At 46.2% G+C, this 17,822-nt stretch overlaps 1 protein-coding gene across 1 annotated transcript in view; it reads left to right on the plus strand.

Moving 5' to 3' along the window:
- Window positions 1-13,441: 13,441 nt before the first annotated feature.
- The window catches only part of LOC103676279 (60S ribosomal protein L32-like), a 55,513-nt gene continuing 51,132 nt past the window's right edge, over window positions 13,442-17,822 (plus strand). Inside the window, 1 exon segment of the mRNA XM_040645497.1 lies at window positions 13,442-13,540. Within this exon segment, the coding sequence (XP_040501431.1) occupies window positions 13,442-13,540 (99 nt within the window).

Genomic DNA, 17,822 nt, shown 5'->3' on the forward strand with positions numbered 1-17,822 from the left:
TTTGGGACACCTTTTTTTTTTTTTTTTTCAGGAGGAGGGGGTGGGGGGTTGGGTGGAGGAAACTCTTTCGTACCAGATTTAAAAAGGAAAGTATTTTGAGGAGAGACAGATGAGAATATCCCCCACCACTGTTGGCTCAGCTTTCTCGGCGAGTTAGAGGTTAGATTCCAGTTGCTGACGGGGAACACCTAGTGAGCAAAATACCTTTATCATTAAATATTATCTTGCAAAAATATTTACTAGGGGGTGAGCGTAGAACATTGTGCTAATAATGAGACATATATTTTCTGACCGCAGCCAATCCCCTGAAACAATACCCAGGAAAAGGCCTTGTTTTCATCACCCCTGGGGTGCGCATGCCTATATTTAAGACTTTGCTGGCTGGCTCCGTTCCTTGTTAGGAACTCCCAGGGTCCTGGTCAGATAGAATACTTTTTATCACTCCCCCAGAGTGAATGCAGAAAAGCTTCTAGTGTATGTAATAAAAGTAAGGGTCTCTCCTGAAAATCAGACTGCATTAAAGTCATATTCCTATTTGGAGAACATCCTTACTTCCCCATTTCTGCTCATTCCATTCCAGGAGAGCCTGGCGGTGTCGGAGACCCTTCCTTCCCAGGGAGGAAGACAGTGAAAAAAGATGTGTGCAGCAAGGGTGAGGGGAATTTGGGGTGGGGGTGGGGAGATAAAGTAACCCCTTTGTGCCCAGCGGTTCAGACTTCCCTCTTGGAGGCCCAAGCCCGAGCGTTGTACCCAGGGGGACAGGGGGTGAGGGCGGGACCATCCTGCCTGGGACTGTGGACACAGCCTGTTCTCAGTCCTTCAGGCCCAGGTCACGGTTAACGGACTCCTGGCTGAGCCCTGGGCCAATGCTCTCCCCGTTTCCACTCATCCTGCATGCCTGCCCCAGGCTGCACTTCCCCACGCCCGTGGGCCCTGCTGTCCTCCAGCTGGAGACAAGGAGCACTCCTTTTGCCTGCCCCACCACGCTTTCCACCACCGACTCTGAGGGCGGCCTGGGGTCCGACCCGGTTCTCGGAGCTGCGCCCTCCTCACCCGGGAAGCTGGTCTCCAGGACCCCCACTCTGACAGAGGACTTCGGCTGCCCTCATTTTGACCCCAAACTTGCCAGTTGGGTCCTTTCCAGCTTGTTTCTGGACTCAGGGGGAGATCCTGAAGGCAAAGCATCCACCAATGGAACTGAAACTACCCTCTCCAGCAACCAGGACTGCAAACGTCGGCAAGACCCTGCCCGTGATCGACCCCAAGACAGTATCCACTTGACCTTCTCAGCCCACGGGCACAGGCCCACCCACCTTCGCCCCACATTGTCCTTCCATAACCCTGGAAGTAGTTCAGCCCTTTGGAGACCGTCTTTGAGATCTTGGCCTGCCTCCTTCCCGGCATCAGCCTCACTGAAATAAATTCGTTTCTGGTTTCGCCGCCCGCTGTTGCTCTGTCTTTGGATTTTGTCAGCGACGAGTGGCTGAATCTGATCTGTTTGGGACCCCCAGAGCCGGGCACCGTGGCACCTGTGCGTGCCCGCTCCAACGCCTGTCACGGGGACTCCGGCATTGGAGACTTTGTGTCGTTTATCCACAGCAGCCAGCGCACTCCCGTGAGCATGCCTACATTTCTCCACCCGCGTAGACGTGTGCTGTGTCACCCGAGCGGTTCTCATGAGGGTTCTTGACCAGTCGAAGAGTCCGCCATGCGTTGTTACCGTAGCTGTGGTCAGGAGTTGCTGGAGTCCGGAGGTGTCCCTTCCCAAATAAAAATAATGGGCATCCACTCTGAAATAAAAATGCATCCTTTCATTTTTAATCAAGGTCAGTGAAGACTGAGAAACCCTCATGAGCAGCAGCGTATCACTGGCAGTTCTGCCTCCTGGCCCGAGCAGTGTGGCCTTGTGCGGGGCTCAGGTCACAGGGGCGCACAGGGAGGCCTGAGCCGCCCAAGAAGCCGCCACCAGTGCTAATCTCAGGAACGCTGGCCACCCCAGCTCTGCCGTGTAAGGTGCATTTGAGCGTTTGACAAGGTGTTTGGACACCCTCTGCTAGGTGGGTAGATGATACAGTGAGAAAGGGCATCAATCCAAATTTTATAACCGTTGGTGAACTCGAAAACCTATTTATTTTTAAGGTGGAGAACCTCAGGCTCACGTGGTTAAACAATTTTCCTAAATGTCTTGGCAGCTGAACGAGAAATAGGACCCGAGTGTCCAGGTCCTACCCAGAACTGTGCCCCCAAACCCCAATGTCTCTGCATTTCATTGTGTAAATTATAGATGTTTAAATATTTTCGACAAAATGTATATTCATTCTAAATATCCATGAACAAAAATAAAGGGGGAAACAGAAAACAGCTCGCCACGCAGCATTACCCATACTTGGAGATCCTGCCAGATTTTCCATTTTTTCTCCTTTTCCTGGTTTTACTACAGATTCTAATTTTACTTGCTGTTTGGAACCTGACTCTTTTTTATAAAATCCCATGAATGTCCTTTCACATCAATAGATAGGACTCTGCATGACCATGTTTAGGACTGACCTGTTACACTACTGGATGGACAGCCTGATAACATCATCTACAGTAAGAAAGGTGCTCCTCGGTTTCCCAGTTTCCGGCACAGAGCTCCAGACACCCGAGGAACTTCCCAAGTGAAGAGAGCAATCAAGGTGTCTTTTGTTAGGTTAATGAGGTGACTTTTGGGCCCCACCTGAGGATGGGGCTGGTTGCCATGGGAACCAACCTTGTGATTAGAGGGTTGAACCTCCCAGTCCCACCCCCTCTGACCTCCTTGGAGGGGAGAGGGGTTGGAGGTTGAATCAATCACTGGTGGTCGATGACTTAATCAATCTTGCTTCTGTACTGAAGCCTCCGTGAAGCCCCACAGGCAGGGTCAGGAGAGGTCATGGTAGGTGCACACGTGGAGTCTGGGACAGAGACGCCTGGAAGAGGATATGAAAGCTTCACGCACTTTCCCCCAACCTCACCCCATGCAGCTCTTCTTCATCTGGCTCTTCCTGAGTTGTATCCCTTCAAGAGAAACCGGTGATCAAGTAAGTAAAATGTTCCTTTGAGTTCTACGAGCCACGGGCAAATGACAGGAGCCCAAGGAGGGGGCGTGGGAGCCTGCAATCCACCGTCTGTCGGTCAGAAGCACAAGTGAGCATTGGAACCTTTGGCTTCTTTTTTTTTTTTTTTTTTTTTAGGGGGAGTGGGAGAGGAAGAAGCAGGCTCCCAGCGGAGGAGCCTGATGTGGGACTCGATCCCGGAACGCCGGGATCACGCCCTGAGTCGAAGGCAGACGCTTTAACGACTGCGCTACCCAGGCGCCCCGGAACCTTTGGCTTCTGAAGTGCTTGTTTTGGGGGCACGGTTGTGGGACTGAGCCCTCAGCCTGTGGGATCCGACCCATGTCCAGGTGGACAGTGTCAGAGCTGAGGCGCGTTGCAGCCCACCCAGCCGGTGTCGGAGGCTTGCTTGGTGGTGTGGGGAGGACACCCACCCCCTGCCACACACACACACGTTGGAATCATGACCAGATTGGCTTCTGAAGTGCTTGTTTTGGGGGCACGGTTGTGGGACTGAGCCCTCAGCCTGTGGGATCCGACCCATGTCCAGGTGGACAGTGTCAGAGCTGAGGCGCGTTGCAGCCCACCCAGCCGGTGTCGGAGGCTTGCTTGGTGGTGTGGGGAGGACACCCACCCCCTGCCACACACACACACGTTGGAATCATGACCAGACAAATAGAGGACATCTAATGCATTTTGTCGTCTCCGTGTTGATGGGTACTTAGACTGCAACTTCAGGATGCTTTTAAGGTCAGTATTTTCCTCACCATTTTGTATTGGTGTCTCTTCCACTTGGGGATGAGTCCCTGGGATGCGGGTGTCCCGCGGAGACTGGCGGTGAAGTCCTATTCCGTAGGCTAGTCGACGCTCATAGACTTGGAACCAAAAGACTGCTTCTGGAAAGGGTGCAGCACACCTCTGAGTTTGCTACTGAGGTCATATTTATGCTGATTTATATACTCTTGCCCATGGGGTGCTTGTCCTTTTACCCAGGGCTCTTGCTCGGTTTCCTGGTGACAGAAGGAACCACCGTTCCAAGGATGAGAGGAAGGCTCCTCCTCTTTCTCTCTCACGCCCGTCACCAGTTTGAGAATGCAGCTTAAGTAAAAATATGTGTACAGTGTTACAAAGAAAACCACAGGCGCCAAACGGTGCACTCACACTGGGACAGGTCACCAAACCGGGGCGCTTCGTGCCTGACCTCACTGCAGTTTCCACCTCCCCGAGGAATGTAGTTCTAACTGGCCGGCCGGGAACTTTCTGGTCTGCACGATGAGGTAATCAGTCACCTGGGCCCTCACCATCCCCCGCAAAGGGAGATGAGCTCATCTGCATATCAAACCCCCTGATGTCCCCCCTCAGGGAAGGTGTTCGCGCCTGAAAGTTTTCTTTTCTTCTGCTAATAACTTCTTGCCCTGCCTTCCTTCCTGTGAAAACCTTGGGTTTGATACCGCTCTTCTCCTTGCTGGCAGGGTTGCGGCCTAGTTGGTGAGTCACGTAATAAAGCCAATTACATCTTCAGATTTACTCAGTTGAATTTTTGTTCTTAAACAGTAGTGACAAGATTGTTAAGAGGAGTGAAGAATTTTGGAAAATAATTTAACTTTTGTTGGAGGTTAAGAATTTTGCAGCCCATGGAGTCTCCGTTAACCTGGGGTTCTGGAATACTCAGTTAACTGACTGAGCACTGGGAAAGGGACGGCAGCTTACTGTGAGCGTACGACGAGAATGAGGGGGTCTGCCGGCTCCCGGGTGCGTGAGCGGGCCGTGCGTGGAGAGTTCTGCGAACGAGGTTTCGGGGAACCACAAGGCCCTGACTGACTGGTAGTAAATATTCCGATGGATTATAAAGATGGGTGGTGACTGTCAGAGTTTTGGGAGTCAAACAATAGTTTTACATCATAAGTTAACGAGTTTTTTTCAAAGCCTGGGGTTGTTTTCATATGACAAAGGATGGCAGGATAAAATAAATGTTAAGCTTTCAGGGCTGGAGGTCAAGGGCAAAGCCTTATTCACCCCAAACTGCTACACCTAGCTTGGCTGGTGAGCGCGTCAATGTTCATGAATGTTCTGGAGTGAATAATTCATTGTCCGTCCTCCCTATTCACTGAAGCTATTTTATGGCTTCTCCTTAGTGCACATTTAATCCAATCAGCATTATTGATAAAGATATTATGCAAGGCATTGTCATTGTTTCACCCTTCCTTCTCCTCCCATAAATCCTACTTCCTATATGATATTGATGGTAGAATTTCAGAATGGAATCAAGTTAATTCAAGAAAAATGTACAGATGGAGAAAATGACAGGGAAAGGCACAATATATAGACAACTAGTCCAGGAAAGATAAACAAACAAACAAAAAAATGGACAGGAGGTTCAGCCGAAGAAAAGTAAATAAAAATTATAAAAATAAAAGTATTTTTCAACTTAAAGAAATGAGCTTTTAAACCAAAAAACCCACATCTAGGCATGGGGTTGTGAGTTTTACATAACCGAGATTAAAAAAGAAGTTACTAAAATGGTCAAGACTGGGGGGAAAAATCACTAAAGAAATTGCATCAGCAGTATTGTATGCAAAATGCAATAGGGCAAAACTGTCAGATTATCGGCAGGATATTACTGAAATATTTGTTAGATGTAGTGACTCTGTCTTTTGTGCTCACGCTAAAGATACGTATTCTATACAATGGTAATTTATCAACCAACGCATTTAGACGCCATTGCTACTCAGCCCATTTCAGGTATTTTGAGCTGTTCTGAGAGAAATCCTAAGCAAATGGTTACGTTGGTTTGCTTTTAAAACTTCGTTATCAATGGTAGGCAGTTTGGGTGAAGAGGACATACACTCTGGAATTTTTTTCTTCTGCCAAATTTCTACTCCTCCATTGACTGCATAACCAGTGACAGTTTTCTTTTAAAGCTTTGCAGATTCTCTGGTTTCTTTCCTGCACGTTAAAATATTTTTCCTCTTTCATGTGTGCATTTACTGAACGAGGCTTTATGGAGGACACACCATCTACCACCCACGGTGATGGCTGGCACAGAGCCAGATGAAGTGCATTTTTTGCTTTCATGGAGCTTATAGCCTATAATCGGAGTGGGTGTAGTCGCTCAGATAGCCCAATAAGAAAATAGGTGATGCAAATCCAGCTTGGTAAGTGCTACGGTCTAGTATGAAAAGTGGGCTGCACAGCTCCTGGGATGGCTAGCTATTTCAAACTGGAAGTGGGACTACAGAGAAATCTTCCTAGAGGTGAGGACATTGGCGGGCAGTCAGGAATTTTAAGAAAGGAGGCATCTGGTTGAAACAAAGCTAAGAAACTGGAAGAACTTTCCACACAGAGGAAGCATCACATCCGAAGTCCAGGTGTGAGAGGCTTGTGGAGCAGAAGGACCCCCTCTTGGTTAGAGATGGGGAAGAGGGGAGATCAACGGGTGTTAGATCAGTAATACCTGGACTGACTTGCTAAGCCATTTGGACTTAGACTTGGAGATCACAGGAGCCCTGAAAGGTTTTAATGGGGGAGAGGCATAATCCAATGTGCGGTTGATGAGCAGGATACTCTGGTGAGTGGAGTGTTTAACACTGGGGCAAAATCAGAGGCGGGAAGGTCACTTGGGCTGTTTCCATGGAACAGACAAGAATGAGGGAAGAATAAACTGTATCAGGAAAGAGAAATAGAGGATTCACAAGATCCTGTAGGCATTTTGAGAGGGTTTCATGGTCTGTTGTTATATGGACGGCAAGAATAGCTCTGGGGTTTCTGGAATGAGCAGTTGGGTAGGTGGTGAACAATTTTGAAAAAAATAGACACTGGGTAAAGGGTCAATTTCGGGGTAGAGGGATAAATTTGTTTCCCTTTTCAAACAAAAGATCTCATATTTATTACTGAACCAACACAAGCAGACGCATAGAAACAGAAATCTTTTTCCCCATAAAACCCATTCAGTTACTCGGACAGTAGTGTTGTTTACAGTGATAGGACATGAGCAGGTGACCTCGATACAGCATAAATACGTGTGCGTCTCCTGTGTGAGTCCTTACAGACCAGCCTGGTTCTTGGCGTTCCCATGGAAACAGTTGGTGACAAAAGATCACCTGGGAAAACGTGTGAGGAGCTCACCTAGGGAGCTCTAACTCCCAGCGGTGAGCAGGGGAAAAGGATTCCAAGAATGAAGGACACTGGACTAGCAGAGAGAGAGAGTCAAGTTCAAGAGCATGGAAATAGGGAAGAGAGTTTCAGAACAAAGAGGCTTGACAAGCAGTATTTTATTTTGCAGAGAAAACTAGCAAAGATAACGACAGAATTTTTGAAAACTAGCAAAGATAATGACAATTTTTTGTTGTTGCATTTTGCGACGGAGAAATCATTCGTGACCTTAGCCAGACCACAGCCAGACCTTGTAAAAGGTTTCGGGGTACAGCCTTTGTCACTCTCCACTTTCGGTGTATGATGGATTCTGACATTGAAGCCATTTTGTCTAGACACGTGAGTGAGGACACGGCTGCAGGTCTAGATTTTTCTTCCCCTGGCAGGGAGAGGGAGATGGAGTTCCCTGACTCTTACTTCCTTGGTTGTCCTGGCTTTGTGCAGTTACACAAAATGACACATCTCTGAGAGACGCTGATGCAGAGGCTGGCGTCACAGTGCACCTGGACCCTGCGTCTTCGTGTTAAGAGAACATCTCCATGTCTGCGCTCCATCAGATCCTTCCCAGCTCTCATCTAAGACACTGCCAGGTTTTTTTGAAGATTTTACTTATTCATTTTGAGAGAGAGAGCACAAGCCCGCAGGAGGAGCAGAGGGAGAGGGAGAAGCAGGCTCCCCACTGAGCAGGGAGCCAGACGTGGTACTTGATCTCAGGACCCTGAGATCCTGACCTGGGCCGGAGGCCGACACTTAACCGACTGAGCCACCCAGGCACCCCAACATTGCCTTTAAAAAACAAAAATACAAAAAAAACCCTCTTTTATTGTGCTGAGTTATTTTTTCTCCCCTCTTCCAATTTTGTTATGTTCTATTATTCCCAGCCGTTTACTGGAATAAACAAAATCATTTTATTGAATTTTTATTTTCTTGCTCATTTGGACTTTCACCCACTTATCTTCTTCCTTCCTTCCTTCCTTCCTCCCTTCCTTCCTTCCTTCCTTCCTTCCTTCCTTCCTTCCTTCCTTCCTTCCTCTTACCTTCCTTAATCTTTACAATTACATTATTGAGTTAGTGAGTTTTAGATTCTTCTAAATTTATTCTAGGATCTCCAAATTTGTTCTGTCTTTTTCGTATACATCTTTTTACTCCACCAGCTTCAAAACTCAGAGGTTCGAGATGATGAGTGCTAACGCAGGCCGCCCTCCGGGAAAGCCTTGCCTTGCACAGGGCATTTAGTTGGTCAGGTGTTTGCGGAACGCTTCCTGTGGGCTTTGCGTTGGCTAGACTCTGAGGTGGGACGGTATTTAAGAAGGATATGGAATTCTCCAATTTAATGAAACAAACAAGGCTACTAAAACTTGTGAGATAATTAGCAAACATTCAATTTAGCATAAAAAATTTTATATACATTTTTATATTGTAATATACATTATTGTATTATTTATGCATATTTAAATACATACATCTCTCTCTTTTAAAAATATTTATTTATTCTTAGAGCATGTACATGAGCAGGAGGGGCAGAGGGAGAGGGAGAGAATCTCAGGTGGGCTCCACGCTGAGCGGGGAGCCCCCCAGCAGGGCTCCATCTCACCACCCTGAGATCAGGACCTGAGCCTAAAGCAGGAGTCGAGGCTTCACCGACTGCATCACCCAGCTTCCCCTCTACCTGCCTACCTGCCAACCTACCTACCTACCTGCCTGTCTACCTACCTACCTGCCTACCTACCTGCCTACCTGCCTACCTGCCAACCTGCCTACCTACCTGCCTACCTGCCAACCTACCTACCTACCTGCCTACCTGCCTGTCTACCTACCTACCTGCCTACCTACTTTGGCTTCCCTTCATTGGCAAGAGTTCTTGGAAGAACAGAACACATTATTTAATGAAATATTAGATTGTGTCACCATGTACTAAGTTTTACTCATTGTGGTGAGATGGAAAGTTCTTTGGGAAGGAGCCAGAGCTCTTAATACCCAAATTGCTTCTGATACAGGTTCCTACCTACTTCTGGGAGCTCGGCCAGGTGCGCTGCTCCAGGGCTTCTCTCCTCCTGTGGCCGAGGCCTCCTGTGCCCTGTGTCATCATCTCGAGCGGCCGTGAGGAGTGGGTCACAGCTCCTGAGGCCTTCCTGCCCCCAGCCAGCCACGGGAGGGCACAGGTGGCAAGGAGGTCTGCAGGGGGCGCCTGGGTGGCTCAGTTGTTAAGTGTCTGCCCTGGGCTCAGGGCGTGATCCCGGAACGGCGTTCCAGGATGGGATCGAGCCCCACATCAGGCTCCTCCGCTATGAGCCTGCTTCTTCCTCTCCCACTTCCCCTGCTTGTGTTCCCTCTCTCGCTGGCTGTTTCTATCTCTGTCAAATAAATAAATAAAATCTTTGAAAAAAAAAAAAAGGAGGTCTGCAGGACAGTCGCTGGGGAGTCTGGCTGTTCTCACGCTCTTGGTGCTCAGACTTGGTTCTTGAAGACTTAAGATTGCGTGTCCCAGTTCTGTGTAGAGGAGGTGAAGGGAGGGGAGGCACGCACATGGCCCAGGACAAGCACAGAGGCAGCCTCGGGTCTCCAGCTCGAGAAACCAAGGGCTGCATTGCGGTGCACTTGGAATATTGAAGAAATCATCCCGAGAGAGTCGTCTCTCTCAAGAGTTGATGGATGATACGATGATATCGTGGCTTTATCCAGTGGAAAGCGTCTGTTGCCATAGAAGATGATCCTGTTATGAATCTTTTTCTGAAGGAGTTTAGATTATCCAGAGACTCTTTTTGATCCAGGAGTCTTTTAACAGAAACTGCGATTTCCGCGTATTGGTAATCGAGCGACACCCATGTGATGAGGACCCCTGGATTTCTACCTGCTTTTTCACAGCTGTGATCTGCAGCAGGAGCATGCCCATAAATGAGTGGGTGTCTAGCTGATGGGGGTGCTGTGGGCCAGCCTCTGCCCTTACCACATCCCCCCTGTCCCTCCTCACCGCAGCCCTGCGAAGTAGATGCCCGCCTGAACTGAACATTAGGAGGGAACAGAGGTACCAAGGGATCGGGTCGTTCCCTGAGATCAGCCAAATAGCAAGAAACAAGGTCCGCATGTGAATTTTTACCTGAATGCCACTTCCTGGGGCCCCTGGGAGAAGGCTCTCTAAGCTCCCCTTGTAAGCCACCCTCTCCTGCTGGGACGGAAGCCTTGTGATTCTGTGGTCAGAGATGCTATTCCAGTTGGTCTGTTTTCCAGTGTGGCATAATGGACCCTCTCTGTTAGGGATGGTGTACCATTGCTGGAGAGTTTGAAATCCTCGAAAAGATTTCAGGATTTGGAGATGGCAAGGTAGGAGCGAAAGGGCTGCAAGATTGGCTTAGCTGCACTTCCTGCTCCCCGGGGCGCACTCTCCAAATGCAGGGCTTGGGGAGGGTGGAGCAAAAACTGACCTCTCAACACCTGCCCATCTTTATCTTATCATAGATTTTGGTGTGTTCCTATTTATCTAAGGAGGAGCTCTTAAACAAAAGCATTTGTTAAATACCTAATTGGGGAAAAAGTATATTGACTTCCCTACTCTTAAGAAGCGATGTATTTGATACCGTTTTCTGTGGGATTATTACAAAGCGGAGTGTGTATGAAGTCAGTTGACATATTATGCTAATGCTGTTCGGTGCTTATATGAAACCTGCCGACTAAGAAGAGCTACCTGTTTGTAAACTTTTCTTTTGTCACTTGAGGGTACATTAAAAATTTTTTTTCCAAATCATAAAATACATTTTTTTTTTCTGTAGCCAATTTGGGAAATACAGAAAGGGGGGAAAAAACTACTTGAAAACCCGCTATCCACAGGTGACTTTGGTGAATATTTTGTGCTCCTTTCTGTTCCTGTATGTCTGTTATACTTGGATGCAAGTTAGGTGATGAATTTTTTCCCCTTTAACCACTAGATCATGGGATAGTCTGGTTTTATTTTAACAGTTTCCGGAAGCTATTCGGTGCACTTGTAAAACGCATAGCAGTTGGATTCAAAATAACGTTTTCCTAGAAAGTAATCAACATTCTTAGAGAGAAATGAGGTGGTGAAAAATGGAGAAGGAAACAAGTCTCATCATTCTATCATGTGGACGGGAGGAGTATCGTTTTCAGGACTTTCTATACAGTCTCATTCTTTCCATGCAAATAAACGTTTTTGTTCTTTAATGGTGTCATTTTGTTACAAGTCCGTACATCATGGAATAACTTTCCATACCAAATAATTGTATCACTTCCACTAATTTCTCCTAGAAGCATTTCTTAATCAGAAGGGAAGGAAAACATCTTTTCATTCAATAAAAAAGTCTAATGGTGTAACACACGTTTATTAAAAAAAAACATAATCCTGTTAGGTTATCAGAGAAAAAAAATACAGTAATACAAAATTCCACCATTCTGGAATAATCTCTTTGCTGTATACAGTTTCAGTTTTTTTGGGTTTTTGGGTTTTTTGTTTTTTGGGTTTTTTTGCCGTATATTACATACATAAAATTTTTTTTCTCACAAAACTGAGATTATAATATATACTATTCTGTTACCAGATTATTTGAATATTTGGTCAGATATTAACAATAAAAATAGTTGGGGTTAAATTTTTGAGGATATGCATAATGATTGCATTATAATAAGTCCTTCAGAGTAGAATTACTGGACCAATGGATTGAGTGTTTTTAAGCTTTTCTATAGGAATGAGCAAATTGATTTGTGCAAAGTTTGTATCGATTTGTTTTTCTCACCAATGGCATTTGAGATGGTTCACCTCTCGTGTCTGGGACATCACTACATGCTATCATTTTTAATATTTGAGCATTCTATAGGTGAAAACAGTGCATGGTATTTCATGCTTCATTTGAATGCCATGTGTATTTTTCTCCTCCTGCGTGATCTGTTCGTATCCTTTGCCCATTATTCTATGGAGGTGCGTGTGTTTCTCCTTTCAAATTCTGTCAAGCAACTGTATGCTAGAAGTATTAGCTCTTTGCAGCCGTATTATGTTAGGAACATTTCCTCCAACTTTTCATTTGCCTTTTAAATTATTTATGGGATCTTAAGGTTACAGGAAATCTTAATTTTTACGTTTCTTATTACTTCTGATAAATCAGCTTGAAAAACCAGCTTGGAAAGGGAAGTTTGTTTCAGTCTTGCAAAAAACAGGGGTAAAGGTCATGGCAAGTAACAGTGTGCCCAGCTGGAGGTTTACTTTTAATGCTGTGGCAACATTTGTTAAGTGAAAAACAATCAGATAAACGCTTCCGAGGTGGGAATGGCAGGGGTGTTTTCTGATTGTGTGAGCAGGGACCTCACCTCTGCTTTAGCTAGTGGAACGACCTCCTCTCTCCACGGCTCACCCCTAAATCAGCTCAGTGTCCAGTACGGTGTCTCTCACACTGTTCGGAGAAGGAGTGTCCCTGTTCCGTTCGGGTGACTCCCAGCAGGCACGGACTCTACACTCTGTGTGTGTCTAAGTCAGTGTAGTGTTTGCGAAAGGCCAGGACACAAGCCCAGGTTAATGGCACGTCTAAATGTGTATGCCTGGGAGCTGACTAGTTTGGGTTTTTTTTTTTTTTATGATTTTAATCATAGCTTCCATGTCACTATATCAATATTGTTATGAATACAATTATTTTAGATTTTTTAAGTCATCGCTACACCTGACGTGGGACTCGAACTCACAGCCCCGAGATCAGGAGTCACAGGCTCCACCAACTGAGTCCGCCAGGTGCCCCAAAATCATTTTAAAGATTATTCTGCCATCAGGCACAGCAGGGCAGAAAGGGTCCCGGTTTGTGTCAGTGCGTAGTGACGGCCGAGGTGGGTGGACTTTCTCTCCCCACCTCCTGTCATCATCATGACTTCAGAACCAGGGGCTTCACGGACTACCGTCAAGACTGGATTAGAGCCACATTTGCAAGGTCTAAGAATGGGTCTGAAGGAGGCGATCCAGTGCCATTTCTCTAGACTAGTTTTGTTCATGGTATTTTAATACCTTTAAATCTATTTTAGGTTGCAAATAAACTTGCCAAAGGCCTGATCACTTGCGATTGTCTGGTACCCAGATGCTTCCATGAATGGTATCTAGTTGCTCCCTTACTACCTTTAAAGTCGGTCACTGGTCTATAGGGTAGATATTCAAAGAGGTGTTGAAATCAAAGAGATGAGTGGACAGGTCGGAGCTCGTCATTAGGTAAGGTGGGAGAGGCGGGACGATGGGTCGAAGCCCCTTGCTAGAACAGACAGATGGTCTGGGGCAGCTCCCCGAACCAGTGTGTGGAGACTGCAGAGAGAAACATCTTTGGAAGGACAAGGTGAGAACAGGGTAGGAGGTGAAGGAGAGGTGGGCTGGGGCACGGAGCAATGCTGGGGATGCTTCCTGGAAGGGCACGCTGTGGGCTTCACCGGCATCCCCAAGCTGAGACAAGCCATCTGTGCCTTGCAGGTCCTCGGCTGTGTATCCGGAGCCACGGTGTCCCATCGTCCCCCCAACCACTGCTAGTATCTGTGGCTGGAGGAACATGGAGGCACGAACACAAAGCTCGTAGCATCAGGATGGCCTCCAAGTGCTAAATTCCCAGCTCCTCTCTGAGGGCCTGGCGCCACTTTCTCCGTGTGCGTTTGTCAGTCTCAGAGCCCAGAGTCAAGGTGAGGAGAATCGAGGTGCTTTGTGATGCGCCAAGTGACAGAATTTCGGAGCCACGTTTTATACCACCACTGTGCCCTCTGAAAATACAGACACTAATTGCAGTGAGCTCATAAGGTCCCTGTGAGAACTGAATAAGGTCTTCTCGAAAATGGGCTTGGTATCATACCTGGCCCATAGCAAGCATGGGATAAATCTTAGCTGTTGCAATATTCAGCGGAGACTGGCCCTTTGGTGGGTGTTTATTAGGGATGTTACACCGCGGCAATGGCCATGCTCGTCCCCATGGCTGCAGGACGAGGCTCCATGGGCAGGATTTAGGGGAGGTGAGCCGACACGTGCAATTTCTCTTTCCTAAGCTCCATGTAAAAAAAACGTAGTGACGCATAAGCTTCTTTGACAAATGCGTATTCCAGTGGAATGAATTACCTTGAGATTCCGTATCTTCCAACTCGAACATTTTTAGCTGTGTCATAAAATTCTCAGAATGTTGGCTGGGATCATTCTTTGTGCACAAAGCTGAAAGATGATAGATAATATTTCACTTCAGACAACATAAAATGGCTGTATGTTTTACAGATACTCTTATCTGAAACTTTTGGTAGTGCAATCTAGGGGGAAAAAACTGTATTTCTAGCTAAAATAGTCACTGTAAAGAAAAATCCAAGCCTGACATACTTTTTTTTAAAAAAGATTTTATGTATGTATGTATGTATTTATTTATTTAGAGAACCCAGGAGTGGGGGAGGGGCAAGGGGAGAGGGAGAATTTCAAGACTCCCCGCTGAGCGCGGAGCCCAATGTGGGGCTCGATCTCATGCCCTAGGATCATGACCCGAGCCTAAACCAAGAGTTGGACGTTCAACCGGCTGAGCCACCCAGGCGCCCCCAAACATGTCAGGATTGTAAGTGTCATTTCTCTGGAAGGTGAACGTGGGGTCAGATTTAGTGGATGACGAGGTGGCAGGTCACGACCTGGTCCTAGTCCAGCTAATGAAGACCGCGATGCTAGAAATTTCAAAGCATTGACAAAATTCCCTGTAATGTAGAAGATTAGTTAAATAAAGCTCCATATTTCCACTGGAAGCATCAAGTTGATTTCCAGGTGGTCATTGTTCCAAACGTTTAATCTCCGCATGTAACTTGGATGTATGGTGAGAGGAGGATGGCAGGGACTGTGTAATTCGTGAACATTGTAGCAGTGCCATGTTGTGCTAGGGCAGTAGCTCCTTATTTGCGCTTCCTTTTCTAAAAACTGCGAGTCTGGGGGCACCTGGGTGGCTCAGTGGGTTGAGCACCCAACTCTTGATTTCGGCTCAGGTCGTGATCTCAAGAGTCCTGAGATCGAGCCCCACTTTGGGCTCCGCACGCAGTGTGGAGTCTCCTTGAGGTTCTCTTTTACTCTCTTGCTCTGCCTCTGCCCCTCCCCCACCCTCCTCTCTCAAATAAATAAATAAACAAGTAAAATCTTTAAAAAAAAAAAGGTGCTATGCTGTTTACTCACGCGTAAGAAATACAAGCTACAAAGAAAATCCACAGAAAATCCTTGTTGGTTTTATTGAATTTTTGCCTCAAATAAAATTTTTACTGTGCAGTTACATAGCAATGATCACACTGTTTTTATTGTTCGTATTGTGATCATATCTAGTCTGTGAAATTTATGAGAACGTCTGTTATACCATCTGCTGGGTAATGAGGTGGTTCTAAATATATGGATGGTTTCTTTATAAATGTCCATTCCAGCATTTGGAAAAATTACATTGACCACTATCCCGTCTCCTCACCTAGTAATGTAGAAGTGATACTAGAAGATAGACTCTTGTTCTGTCTTTGACTTTGTAGCTTTCCTAACGTTATGCATAATTCAACAAGAAGTGTAAGTAAAATAGATGAGGAAAAATTCAAATTTTACCGGGGCGTTTTGGGGGGTTTTTTGGTATTAAGTAAATAACACCTAAAACAAATTCCAGGTTGGAGACTGGAAATTATAAAAATATTATTTCTTTCCATATTAATTTATAATTCTGATGTAACTCCAAACAAAATCTGAATGAATTGTTTTGCAGACTTGCATATATTTATTTTAAAATGCAACTTACAAATAACTGGGCAAGAAGAGCTAAGCAAATCTGTGAATTTTGAAAAAGAAGAGTAATAAAGTGAATTTAATCTCCCAGAACACACACAGAAGCATGTATACATACATACACACACATACATCCCCCCCAAGTGTTCTTTTGTAAGATTGTTTAGACATGTAATACAATGCCTGTAATTACCATAATGTTTTAATGTAATGCATAACCCCCAAATCAACCCTCGTACACATAAAAAAAAAAAATCTCCTTCCTTTTAAAATTTTTCTAGTACCAAGTCCAAATGTCCATTACCCATGAGTAGGTCTAATCTTTGATTAAATCTACCCTAATGCTGACACATTCATTGTGGGGTTATTGGGTATAAAATAAAGTACAGTTTTCAGTTGTATGAGTAATTAGCATTGTGTAAACACATTCTTGAGGATGGGAGCTTAACAATAAAGTATTTAAAATTACCACTAAGTCTTTCCCAAAGAAAATGAGTCAGTGAGTGAACTGTTCAGTCCTACCAAGTTCGGTAAACTGGGTTACTGACTGTGACGGACGGCAGACTCTAGAGAATGGGTCGTAATCAGAAGGACCCTGTTGCAATCAGGCCCCTCTTGAAGCTCTCCTAGTTTCCTCCCAATTGTTTGTATACTGAACTATTTTCGTATTACATAAGGCTCTTTGGGCCCAAGAAGACGTTAAAAGGGCATAGGCACTGGGGCGGTGAGTCATTAATTGGCCACTCTGGCAGTCTTGAAACGCACCCAAAAGTGTTTAATGTACTCCCAGACTGGGGTCGAGTGCAAGAAATACTGGCTCGGTAAGGGTGGTAACTCACTGAGACCATTTAGGTCATACTTACCTTACTATGGAGGGAACTCACATTCCAGCAATACTGCATAAAGAACATGGTAGATCAGACAGTTCACATGCGGTGTATACTCCATTGGATAATGGGGACTGTAACCATTGATTGACCTGATGGTGGAAAATGGAGATTATAATTGGTTTTTTCCCTCCATTTACTCATCACCTATGCAGCACCCATTTCTAGGAGTTGAATCTCTTCTAGCTAAGAGCTGAAGATACGGAGGTCAGCAAGACCCACTCCCTTAACTGGAGCACTGGCAGCACGAAGTCAGGCCTGTTCCGAGGGCAGAGCAGGAAGCCGGGGAGCCTGGAGAGTGGCTGACGGTGTGGAGGGGCTGGCTGGGGAGGCTTCCAAAGGAGCAAACAAAGAAGTGCTCTGGAGGCGTGTCAGGAAAATCAAGTGGTCCAGGGAAGAGGGTGGGGTACGGCGTCACGATGAGGAACTCAGCCATTGCGTGTGGCTGGACCTCAGGTGCCTGGTCTGAGAAGCTGTGCCATACCCCAGCTCCCATCTCCCCTGCCCCAGGCTCCCCCTGCTGTGGCCACATGCCCTGCCTTCCAGCCTGGTGGGGGCTCCTTCCTCTTGCAGTGAGCCTCCCCAAGACATCCACACGGGAAACTCCCTCCCTCCTAAAAGCATCCTTTCAGATCCCTCCTATACCACGAGCACAAGCCAACCCCTTGCTTACAATTGCAGCCCCTCACTCCATTCACCACACTTGATCCCTCTTTCTGATGCTACCGTTTATTTTTCTGGAGCACTTCCACCTTCTCCGGTACTGTTGTCATTTTTGATTCAGTCTGTTGCATATTTATGTTCACCTGCTAAAATGGAAGCATGTGGGAGCAGGATCTCCATCGGGTTTTATCTCCTGATGTATTCCAAACACGGAAGTGGTACTGAGCACATAGTAGGTGCACGGCAAACATCGGTTAAATGAATGAAAACATCACATAGGTCAGGCTGTCTTCTGCAGACGTAGAAAGCATGGTT

The sequence above is a fragment of the Ursus maritimus genome, unplaced genomic scaffold (genome assembly GCF_017311325.1).
Source record: "Ursus maritimus isolate PB19 unplaced genomic scaffold, ASM1731132v1 scaffold_31, whole genome shotgun sequence".
NCBI classification, from domain to species: Eukaryota; Metazoa; Chordata; class Mammalia; order Carnivora; family Ursidae; genus Ursus; species Ursus maritimus.